The sequence below is a fragment of the Galeopterus variegatus genome, unplaced genomic scaffold (genome assembly GCF_000696425.1).
Source record: "Galeopterus variegatus unplaced genomic scaffold, G_variegatus-3.0.2 Scaffold3605, whole genome shotgun sequence".
NCBI classification, from domain to species: Eukaryota; Metazoa; Chordata; class Mammalia; order Dermoptera; family Cynocephalidae; genus Galeopterus; species Galeopterus variegatus.
The window spans coordinates 169,075-181,843 of NW_007729716.1; the positions used below are offsets into that span (position 1 = coordinate 169,075).

At 42.4% G+C, this 12,769-nt stretch overlaps 1 protein-coding gene across 1 annotated transcript in view; it reads left to right on the forward strand.

Annotated features, from left to right (window-relative positions):
• Window positions 1–136: 136 nt before the first annotated feature.
• Window positions 137–12,769, forward strand: part of CEP89 (centrosomal protein 89kDa) — a gene marked incomplete at its 3' end in the record, with an annotated part of 44,704 nt that continues 32,071 nt past the window's right edge. Inside the window, exons 1-3 of the mRNA XM_008585528.1 lie at window positions 137–238; window positions 5,373–5,479; window positions 10,800–10,964. Coding sequence (XP_008583750.1) covers window positions 200–238; window positions 5,373–5,479; window positions 10,800–10,964 — 311 coding nt within the window. The remainder of the gene's footprint in view (window positions 239–5,372; window positions 5,480–10,799; window positions 10,965–12,769) is intronic.

Genomic DNA, 12,769 nt, shown 5'->3' on the forward strand with positions numbered 1-12,769 from the left:
TGCCAAGAGCGACGGGTGTGAAAGTATTCTTCTCTCTGATTGGTCGAGGGGAAAACAGAGCCAATGGCAGAGGGAGTTGTTTTGAAGTGTATTGCGAGGAAACAAGCATCTGGCGCCAGGCTTCCGGGAGCGGTCCCAGACTGCGGTGAGACCTGCTGGTAAGTCCAGCCACTGGGCTGGCCAACCCCCAGCAGCCAGGATGCTCCTGGGATATCCGAGAGGACGCAAGAGCCAGTTCGTAAGTAGACACTCGCCCGTCCTGCGCTTTGGCCCCGTGTGGCCGCGAGTTGGGGGTGAAGGGTTGGGGCAGGTTTGGATTTGGCCTGACACTGAGGCAAGGCAGCGGCACCCGAGGCAGTAGTTTTCAGTTCGAGAAGCCCTGATTTTTTTTGCGTTTTAAAGAATTCTCTATCCCAGGGCCGACCACAGTCGGACAGGCATCAGCCTGTCTTCCCTGCAACATTCGCTCCGGTGCCGGGGAATTCACTCCTGCCCGGCACAAACCTGCTCCACGGCAGGATCTCCCCGATAGGGATATTCTTGAATCCTCCCTCCGCCACTCACCACGACAGCAGGTCCCATCGATTCTACCCACTGCATATTTCTGTAAGCTGCTCCCACCCCCTTCCCGGCCTCCAGCATCTACCTAGACTGCCTCCTAGACACCTCCTCACTAGTTTCTCTGCTTCCACTCTGCCCTTCCTCTAGGTCCGTTCTCCACATAGCAGCCAAAGGGATTCTTTTAAAACGCAAATTTGATCATGCCACTGGCCTCATTAGAACCCAGCGTCCTCCCCACTACCACACACACTCTCCAGCCACAACATCCTTCATTCAGGCCTTCACCTGTTCTATTCCTTCTGCCTGGAACGCTTCCCTCCAAATCTTCCTATGGTCACTCTGTCACTGTATGCTCATACTCCCAGTCTCATTCTCTGACCAGCCCTCATGTCTTTCCTACTCACTTCCTCTAGGATCCTGACTACAACAATCTGTTGACACCTAAAATCTTTGGATCCTACCAACTTAATGCTTTTTTTTTTTTTTTTTTTTTTTTGCAGCTGGCCTGTACACCATGCTCCAACCAACTGACCTAACTGGCCAGCCCTGATCCTACCAACTTTTAACTGACCATCCAATCCCTCATGTCCTCATTGCCCTCTTTTTCAGCTCTAAGTCCACCGGCCATCATTATAATTGCTCTGCGCATAAACCCTCAACTCTTTTGCTCCTGTCTCCTTTTTTAATATGTGTTTGGAAAAACCCCAAACCTACTTACATTCAATTCTTCACAGACTTAATTCTTTAAGTGCAGAAAAAGCATTATGATAAGGGCACTCCCGAACTCTGTTTTAAAGCAAGATCAGAGAGCATGTCTGACTTGGCTTCATGCTCTCAGCCTGTGTGACCTGCTGAAGTCATTTTAGACAGGTGGATGTTGAAAAGCAATGAAGACATAATTGAAGCATATTTTTGCATTGCAATTTTGCTAACTAGAATCAGCATGTTTATGGAGTTTTTATTCAAAGCAGTAACATTACTGAGTTCCTACTGTGTGCACAACTAATTGATAGCCTATGGCAACACACTGTCTAGAGGACAGACAGGCCTACAAATAATTCATTATAAAATGGTAAAGCAAGAACTACTGTAGAGGTCTGTACCTGGGGAAGGGCAACTAAGTCAGTCCAGAGAGTTGACCTGAGCCTTAAGGGAAATAAGGAGAATTCTGGGTGGAGAAGACAGCATATACTAAGGCCTGAAAAAGAATGAATTATTTGCTGTTTAGGAAAGGGAAGACAACTCTGAGTGCTAAAACATAGAGAATATGTGCAGGGATGAGGAGGGGTAGCAAGAGATGAATCTGGGTCCATTGGTAGGAACCAACTTACAGCATTGCCTTTCATGTCATGTTGGTCCATTTACCTGTCACCCAGAGAGTGGGGATGCCCATGATGAGGGTATGTTGGGTAGAGATAGGATCATCTTGTGATTTTAAGACTGGAGGTGAGAGGACCATAGTTAGGAAATGATTATAGTGGTACAAGTTAGAAATGTTCAGCATACTATGGGGGATTCACTCTTTTAAAACAGAAACAAAACAAAACTTATGAGTCCTTTTTGGAGGACCTACTAGATGTCAGCCCCTGGGGATTCAAAGGTTAAGAAAGCTCTTTCAAGGCAGACATGTAAACTGTCAAATTGCTTGATGAAGGCAGTGTGGTAGGTGCCACACAGAGGGGTAAACAGAGAGCAGAAGGATTCAGTGGAGATTGCACTGGAACACCAGGTCCTGTGGGTATCATGGAAGTGAAACTGGGGTGGGGATGGGGGCTGTGGGAGACCATTGGAAAGTCTGGCCATCCCTCACACTTGATGGATGCCCCCTGGCTGCGCCTCCCTTCCCTCCCATGTGCCCTGTGCTTACCACTGTCTTTGAAGGGGCCACTTTCAGTGGGTGCTCTTCCGCAGGCCACAGGGTCTCCTCAGTCTGGTATCAGAGCCCTTCAAATGGGAATAATCTCTACTCTCACCTACAGCTCATCATTCTAGCCTCTCCCTCCTGGATGCCTCTGTATTCCAGTGTGAGAAATGCCCTCACCCGTCCTATGCTAAGGGATGGACATGGAGACACGAGGCACAGCAAAGCAAGACTTTGATTACGGCCTTATAAGGTTTGGGTGTCTGAAGGGCAGGCACATGGAAAAGGGCTGTATGTAGCAAGCAATTTGTTCTCTAGTATGCAAGTCCCTCCCCCCACTTCCTCATTGGCTGAGTACTACAGGGTGCACAATCTTCCCAAACGAAGGCTAAAGTTTATTACCCCCTTGTAAAGAATTCCTTTATCTGGGGACTCAGAACAAGCCCGTGAAAAAGGCCACTTAAGTCCTGTGAAAGGAGAAACACCAAAGAATGAAGAAAACAATGGGGGCTAGTAACTAATTACCATCTCAAGGGAGCTCTATCTGTTCAGAGACCCTCGGGGAATGGGCTGGACCAATCAGGTGACTTTTGGGCTGGGCCTGAATCAGTTAAAACACCCTCAGATAAGTTATTTCTGAAAATGAATCACTTAGATCATTTTCTTACATCTAGCAAACTGGAGTACTTACTTCCAGAGCACTGCCACCAGTCTCTTGCTCCATATGATCCTTTGTTCGTGCTGTTCCCTCTTCCTAGAATGCTTTTCCATCACATTTCCAAATGTGGGAGCAGTGGCCGTCTTTGAAGACCCAGGCTAAATGCCTCTGTGATTTTCTCTAAGGGGAACATTTGAGGTTCTGTTGCTGGGCCCCAGACCGGAAAGAGCCCTTCCTACCTCAGCACTTTGTTTTCACCTCTCCTTGGGCACTTTCCATCATTTTGTGTTCTATAAGAACTATTTGGGTGTTTTTCCTCTGTACTCTACCTCCTCAAGGATGAGAACAAGGTTTGTTCATTGCTATCATGGTGTTCTGCCTCTAGTAGGTGTGAGCGAATGGCTGGTGCCCAGAAAGTACGATTGGGCTAGATTCAGAAACTTCTGAGAGACTCCCAGTTATCTAAAGCATATGCCCAGTTATCTAAAGTAACTTTCATTGTATGTAGGAACTAATTTTCATTACCCTCTGCATCTCTCTTTTTTTTAAGTCTTAGGGTATTCAGCTTTATGTCTTTTTTTTTTAAATTTTAACATTTACTTATACATATTTGTGGGGTACAGTGTGTTGTTTCAACACATGCGTACACTGCACAATGGTTCATTTAAGGTAGATAGCATAGTTTTGTACCTGTTAGTCTACCACTTCTCCGCATCACTCCTATTCTGCATCTTTGAGATAAGCTACCTAAAATCTTTATTAAGACCCTTCTAGGTGTAGGGCAATGTGTTCCGTGCTAGAGTTCCAGATGTTTGGAGAACCAAACTTTTTCCCTCTGTTCTCACACTGCAATCAGCATAGAAGACTTCTGTGACCAAATGTGTGGGGGTTGCTTCCCACACAGCAAGCAAGCAGTAAATAAATTCTGCAGTGGATACCAGCTGGGTGTCTTCTAGTTCAATTCAATTCTGACACTACCTGGAGACACAGGTTGAGGACTGACTCAGTTCCCAAGGCTGAGCCCCACTTTCAATGCCAATCACAATGCCTAGGGTATTTTGCCTGTGCTTCTGACCGACTGGCTATAAATTGGGGTTCCCGTAACTCCCTCCTTAGGTTTGATTAATTTGCTAGAGCAGCTCACAAACTCAGGGAAACACTTATGTTTACCAGTTTATTATAAAGGATATTACAAAGGATACAGATGAAGAGATGTTTAGGGTGAGGTTTGGGGGAAGGGGCGTGGAGCTTCCATGCCGTTCCTGGGTATACGACCGTCCAGGAACCCCCAGGTGTTGAGTTCAGCTCTCCCGAAGCTCTCTGGACCCATTCCTCTTGGGCTTTTATGAACACTTCATTACACAGGCCTTCATTATACTTCATTCGGATCCCTGAATCAGTATTCAGTCATTAGCCATTGGTGAGCAACTTTTTTTTTTTTTTTTTCCTTTTTTTGGTCTTTTTCCGTGTCCGGCAACAGATCGCAACCCTCAGTGTCGCCCCCGTACCGGACCGGGACTGGGACCGGCAACGGGATCGCAACCCTCGGTGTTGCTCTCGCGCCTCGCTCAGCCAGTGAGCGGGAACCGGTCTGTATGTGGGATCCGAACCCTTGGCGGGAGCGCCGCCGCGCTTCCCAAGCGGCGCATGTAGCAGTGCGCCACCGGGCCGGCCCATGGTGAGCAACTTAACTTTCAGCTCCTCTCTCCTCCTGGAGGTTGGAGTATGGGGCTGAAAGTCCTAGTCTTCTGATCCTGCCTTGGTCTTTCTGGTGACCAGCCCCCATCCTGAAGCTACCTAGGGGCTGCCAGCCACCAGTCACTCATTAGCATATAAAAAGACACTCATCACTATAAGAATTCCAGGGAGTTTAGGAGTTCTATGCCAGGAAATGGGGATGAAGACCAAATATATATTTCACAATATCACACCAGGGTTAATAAAGATAACAATATCACACCAGGGTTGATAAAGATACCTGCTTCTCAGGAAGTGGCCCTGCTCAATTGGAGGCAGTGTTGTGGGACCATTGGAGGGGCTAGAGGATGACTCTGGGGGATAGTCAGGAGGGAAGGACAGAAGGGCCCTCACAATGGAATGGACCCCTGTGATGGCTCACTCTGGGAGGGTGTACTTGGTTGGCGAATGACGAAAGGAGTGGGGCTCCTGGTGGGGCTGGATCCCTGAGTGGCCAGCATAGGTGTCCTCTTCCAGGCCCTGGTGGTGGTGGTGGTGACAGGATTCAAGTGATCCCCTACATCCCAGTGACCTCTACTGGGTTTCATTTTACAGAAATACATCATCCATGGCCTTCTCCCTGCAGCCAGCATCGCTCCAAAGCCAGCTGTGCCCCGCACGCCTCCTCCCCGCAGCCCCAACCCATCTCCAGAGAGACCAAGGTGAGTCTCAGATGAGCAGGCACTAAGGTCACCCCTGTGCTTGGCCACCAAGTACTGGATCCTAGATCTGTTCAAACTAGCTAGAAAAAAACCACAAGTGGAATGGTTAGAATCATGTCCTTTGAAATATTTACCACAGTTCCATAATGAGGCACTTATTATGGTTTATCTGAGGGGTAAGGGACTTACTTGGGGTCTATTCCCTCCAGATATGAAATTCTCACATTTCATTATTAAATGCAGTTAGTATTTTTCAAAATATAAAGCATTAAATCCTAAGTATTCAGGTTAATAGCACTTTAAAAGGAATTTTGAATTGTGCACATAATTTTATCTTTAAACACAAGTCTATCTTTTAAGAGAACTGCTTTGCCAGAAGGAAGGGAAAGTGTGTTCACTGCTAGGCCTGGGATTCCCCATCCTCCAGTGCTCTGAACACACCAGACAGCCAACTTTCTTTTATTCCTGGCTATACCTGAGACCTCTGCCTGCGCCCTCTAGGATTTTAAACACAGGAGAATTTTATTTTATTTATTTATTCATTTATTTTTGGCAACTCGTGATTCGGGGATCCAAACCCTTGACCTTGGTGTTATAACACCGTAGAATATTTTTAATCCTTAAAAATACACTGACTTGGTTATTAACAGTCAGTCAGGGCTAATTTTATTCAAGAGTGGGACCTTCTTTTTAGTGTTCTTTGAATATTGTATGCCTCCTGATAAAAAAACACTCCAAAATATTTTAGTGTTTGTTTTTCCCTTCAGTACAATCTTGATAACAAGAATAGCAGTTTATTAATATTTGCTTTGTGCCAACTACTCTGGTAAGCACTTAAGAAGCATTGTTTCATTTCATCTTCTCAACCACCCTATGAGAGAGTTCCTGTTGTCATCTCTATTTTGGGCCATACACGAGGCTCAAGTGTTGGTAACTGCTCTGAGTCTCCAGGCTGGCTTTTGAGCAGTGGCATTGCTGGGATGCAAATGTGGGCCTGTCCAGCCCTTCAGCATTTGTGTGAACAATTCTTACATGTGTCTGTGGGACTTAAATGTTGATATAGCAGCAGTAGTACCCACAAGATTATCTCTTCATTTTATAATAAAGCAGAAAAACAAATGAAACATGTCATTTCATGGCAAGCATGCTGTGCACTTATTAGAAAATCTCTCCCTATAGTCTCCTTTGCTTTACAATAATATCCACCTGGATTGTAATCTTTATAACCCAAAACAATCAGGATGGCTGGCTGTGTAGTTCAGTTGGTTAGAGCACAGCCTTATGACACCAGGGTCACAGGTTCAGATCCCTGTACTGGCCAGCTGCAAAAAAAAGAAAGATCAAAATAATCAACATGGCTTTGGCGAAATTTGTCATATTTCTAGCTTTTTTTTATTTCTGAAAAATGACATTCAAATTAACCTTTAATATTATTCCACTTCACGTCTAATGCAAGGACCTTACAGCAATGTACTTCTATTTTCTCCTTTCCATCCTTTGTGCTACTGTTGTCATACATTTTAATTGTATTAGGGTACTTCAAAAAGTTTGAGGAAAAATAGAACTCTCAGTATAGTTTGTATTTTCTACAGTTTTATGTAAGTGGAATTACATAAAACAATTATTCTGGCTTCTTTTATTCATCGTAATTATTTTGAGATTCATTCATGCTGTGAAAATAAATATTTCATCCTTTTTATTGCTGAGTAGTATTCCATTATATGAATATGCCACAGTTTGTTTATCCATTCACCTTTTGATGGATTTAGGTTGTTTCTAATTTTTGGTCACTCGAATAAAGTTGCTGTGAACATTCGCACATGAATCTTTGTTTGGACATGTGCTTTCAATTTCTTTTGGGTAAATATCTAGGAGTGGAATAGCTGGGTCATATTATACTAAGTGGATATTCAGTTTATTAAGAATCTGCCAAACTATTTTCCAAAGTTGTTGTTCCATCTGTATTTCCATCATCAGTATGAGTTCCAGTTGCTCCATATCCTCACCAACACTTGGTGTGGTCAGTCTCTCTCTGTTTGTGGTTTTATAACTTTATTTGATAATCAATGGTCAGTCCACATTAACTATAGGTTTTTGAAAGTTGTGACAGGTAACAAATAAACAGAACTTGTTTGGTGAATCTTCATCTTCATTATGCTTTCTCGACAACCATACACAGACAGAGTATAGGATATTCTTTATTCCTTTGGCAAAGACAGCTTTGTTGAGCCTAGTGTTTAAGAACACATCTGGAGTTCCCATCTCCTTCATGGTAAATTTCCAGACCTCTTTGAGTGCCCAAGCAGCAGTTTCTTGAAGCTCATTCCATGGATGAGCTTGTGAATATTGAGTTGTACTCTCAGGTCACCACCTTATTGATAGCAGAACAGCCCTTCTCACCACCCTTCATTGTAGGAGCCATTCTGCTGGGCCCAGGTTGGAATGAAAGAGCACAAAGGATTATCTCTGTCAGTTTTTATAATTTTGGATATTCAGTGGGTGTGTGGTAGTCTCTCATTGTGTTTTTATTTTGCATTTCTCTAATAACGAATGGTGTTAAGCATCTTTTCACGTGCTTATTTGTCATCTGTGTATCTTCTTTAGTGAAATATCTGTTCAAATCTTTTGCCCATTTAAAAAAACTGGGTTCTTTGTTTTCCTATTATTGCATTCTGAGAGTTCTTTACATATTCTGGATAGAGTCCTTTATCAAATATGTTGTTTGCAAATATTTTTGTCCCATCGTGGCTTCATCTTTCATTCTTTTTTTTTTTTTTTTTTTGGCTGCTCTCTGGTACAGGGATCCAAACTCTTGATCTCGGTGTTATCAGCCCCCCGCCCTACCCATGTGGGCGGCCGGCCTTTTTTTTTTTTTCCTTTTTTTTTTTTTTTTTGGCTGCTCTCTGGTACAGGGATCCAAACTCTTGATCTCGGTGTTATCAGCCCCCCGCCCTACCCATGTGGGCGGCCGGCCTTTTTTTTTTTTTCCTTTTTTTTTTTTTTTTTTTTTTTTTTTTTTTTGGCTGCTCTCTGGTACAGGGATCCAAACTCTTGATCTCGGTGTTATCAGCACCACGCTCTAACCATGTGAGCTGCCAGCCTTTTTTTTTTTTTTCCTTTTTTTCTTCTTTTATTGGTGGCTGGCCAGTACAGGGATTGAAACCTGGACCTTGGTGTTATCAGCACCACACTCTAACCAACTGAGTTAACCAGCAAGTCCTTCATTCTCTTAACAGTGCCTTTCAAAGAGCAGAAGTTCTCAACTTTTATGAAGTCCAACTTGTCAATTTTTTTTATGGATCATGCTTTCAGTATCATATCTAAGAAATCTTTGCCTAACCCAGGGTCACAAAGGTTTTCTCCTGTATTCTAGAAGTTTTATGGTTTTAGGCTTTACATTTAGGTCTGTGATCCATTTGGAGTTAATTTTTGCATATAGTGTGGAGTGTATAGATTCAAGTTCATTTCTTTGCAAATGGATATTCAATTGTTCTAGCACCATTTGATGAAAATGGTATTGTATTAGTTATCTATTGCTGTGTAACAAATTACACCAAAACTTAGTGGTTTAAACATAAAACAATAGTGTTTTTTATCCCACGTCTCATTGATGCTCTTTTTTAAATTATTTTTTTCCCCTTTGTATTTTATTTTGGTTATTTTCTATTGTTTTTGCCTTCAATTTCACTTATCTTTTCTTCTGTAATGTGTAATCTACTGTGAATTCCATCCAGTGTATTTCTGATATTGTTTCATCTTCTGAAGTACACTCTTTTTAATAATCTTTCATGTCTCTACTTAGCTTTATAGAAGACCATCCAAAAGGATTAGAGGAACAGTGCCAGGTGTTTACATACAGCTGAGGACTGTGCCTGTTCCCACTAGGGACACGTTCCATGTCTTTTATCTGCTGTGAATTCCATCCAGTGCATTTCTGGTATTGTTTTCATGTCCTGAAGTACACATCTTTTTTATAATCTTCCGTGTCTCTACTTAGCTTTCCGAACATATGAAATACAGTTATAATAACTGTCTAATTCCATTTCTGCTAACTCTAACACATGTGTTCAATTCTTAGTGGGTTTCAGTAGATTGGTTATTGTCTTAATTATGGGTCAATGTTTTTCTGTCTCTTTGCATGCCTGGTTGTTTTTGATTGGATACACCATGTTACTGTGAATTTTACCTTATTGAGTGCTGGATATTTTCGTATTCCTATAAATCTTCTTGAACTTTGTTCCAGGATGCAGTTAAGTTACCTGGAAATAGTTTGATGGTTTTAGTCTTGCTTTTATGATTTGTTACGTGGGGTCTGGAGTAGTGCTCGACTAGGGCTCATTATTCCCCACTACTGGTGCCAGGCCTTTCTGAGTATTGTATCCAACGTCTGGTGAATGATGTTTTTCTAGTCTGCCTGATGGGAACAGGCACTGTCCTCAGCTGTGTGTAAGCACCTGGCACTGTTCCTCTAATCCTTTTGGATGGTTCTTCTTTTAACCTTGGATAATTTCCTCACATGGGTGTGCTAAAGAGTATTCTGCTGAACACTAAGATCTCTGGGGTTCTCTAGGCATCTCTCTCCCTTCCAGTACTCTGTCATGCATATTCTACCTGCCTTAGTGCTGGACTCTCAGCTCCATCTCCACAACTCAGGGAGCCTGCCTGGCTTCACCTCAGTTCCTCCTCCCTGTGCTGTGACCTGGAAGTCCTCCCAGGCAGTGAGCTGGGGCAATTGTGGGTCTGTTGTTTTGTTTTGCTTTTTTAGGCAAGAGGGTAAATCTGTTACTCTGTCTTTCCTATAACATATTTTGGAATAATTTGCAGGTATTTAAAAAATGTTGTCTTAAATCTTTTATATCTTTTTATATCTCCTTTTTTCCTTCCTTCTGATCTTTCTCTCTTTCTTTCTCTTTTTTTTTTTTTGGCAGCTGGCTGGTATAGGGATCCAACCCTGGACTTTGGTGTTATCAGCACCACACTTGATCTTTCATTTCAATAAGAAAACTAGTTGAATAGGGGCTTTGGCGCTTGACTGCCTGGATTAGAGACCTGGTTCCACCTCCTATTGGCTAGGAAATCTTTACAAGCCATTTGATTTCTGTGAAAAATGGGATGACAATAATATCAATTTATACAGTTGATGTGAGAATCAAATGAGATTGTCTGATGGCACATAGTAGACTACGGGAATGTGATCAGTAGATATTCAGGAAACACTGTAGAACAGAAGGCAAACCTTGATCAATTCATGTATCTTGTCGTTCAGTCTTCACCTTGAGTGTTCATGTCTCACTGTCCCAATGGGATGTTTTGTCCATAGATCTGCGCTGGCTGCAGCCATTCTGGCAACCACATTGACTGGGCAGACTGTTGCCATTCCACAGCCTCACTGGAGATCCCGGTCTGAGAGTGACAGGACCTATGTTGAAAAGGAAAAGGACAGCTTCATCGAGCCCTATGACACCACCTCAGAGCTGAAGTCTCGGTAGGGACTGTATCACTGGCTCTGCTTCCTCTCAGGATGGAAGAGGAGCATCTCAGTATGGTCTCTGTGTATGTGTGCAGGTGTAATGTGTGTGTGCACATTTATCTATATGACTAGTGTCTTATTCGTCAGGTTTTTATCACTAGTGTTAAAGGGACACTGTCCAGGGACATTAATTGCTCTTGGATCAGAATTTTCTCCAGAGTGGATCTTGTTAAATTATGACTTATAAGACACCGGTCGTTTTCATGGCAGCACAGAGCCAATTAATTCAGCGTTGCTTTTAGCCCTTAGTAGGATTCTCTGTGCCACAACCTAAACAGTGGGAGTTGTCACTCATCACTTCTCATGTACCTCTAACATTCATGTTATTTTCCTTCTGTGGCACCTGTAATATAAAATTTTTCCTTTATTGCTTGAGCTGGGTTTGAGGGCTAGGGGTTCAGGAAGGTTTCCTCCTGTGGAGGACAGGAGGGGGGGAGAGCTTAGGGATGTACAGAAATCAACTAGGAAGAACTCGAGTGTTGAGGGATGGTCATTGTGGGGCTGGGATGAGCTTTCCAGATGGAGAGGAGGGAGTATGAGACGTGAGTACTGAAGGAAGATATGTGTGTTTGGGAGGACCTAATGAGGTGGAGAGTGATTCAAGATGGGGTTGGAGGTGTGGGCAGGGCCTAGGCCAGGGATGCCTTTGGTGTCCTGCTCTGAGACTTGTTAACTCCCCTAGCAGTGGCAGGAAGACACTGAAGAGCTTTGAGGGCTCATGGGGTGGGGTGGGGATACATGATCAAATATGCCTTTTTAACTGTCATGTATATTCAATTTTGGGGTTTTTTTTGCTTTCTGATATATCAAATATTCTTTATTTTTTACACAGTAAAATCTATCAATTTTTTCCCTTACTGTTTCTGTCATTATTGTCGAATTTAGTAAGACCTTTCCTACTACAGTATTATATAAATACTTAATGTATTTCCCTCTAGGATATGTTTTTATTTTTTTGTTTTTACATTTAAATCTTGATTCCATTCTGAGATGTTTGAATATAGCCTGTTTTTCTCCTGGTAAGAGTTATATTTTGGCTGAATAAGAATTAAAGATGAGGAAATGGTTCCAAAATTCATTGGAAAGAATAAGCACAAAAGACCATCAGATGAAATCTGGGAAGGAACAGTACCAGCCCAGGGGGAAGGCTGGATTAGCCCCATCATATTTTAAAACATATAATTAAAGTAGTGAAAATAGTGTAGGACTGGTTCAGTGATAGAGAGGTGCCTGTGAATATGCTGAGGTGAACTTAGCATTTGCAAGCATATCGAGTCTTTAATACAGGCAGCCCCACAGATGAAAAGGGGAAGGAAAGATTCAACAGTACAAGCAATATTAGAAAACAAGTTAGCTTTGAGCCTTGCCTAAGTCACACGCCAAAATAAATTCCTATTGAATGAAAGGATTATTCTGTATATATGAAAACATAAATAAGACCATGAAATCCAGTATCCAGTCATCAGACCTCTCGGGGAGATGACGCTATTTACTTCTAAGCTAAGAATTTAGAAGATAAAAAAATTTTTAAACTATCTATATATTAAAAATTTACATAGCCAAAATAAAATTAATTGAATAGGAAAAATATTTACAGTAAAAATGAAGTCAGATTTTTCATTTTATTAGATAAAAAAGTTAATTTCGAGTTGTAATGGACCTGCTGGAAGCAAAATGGACAAAGGCCATGAACAGACAATTCAAAATATAGGAATTATAACTCGAACACAAATATGTGGAAAAATATTGTCTCAGTAAGA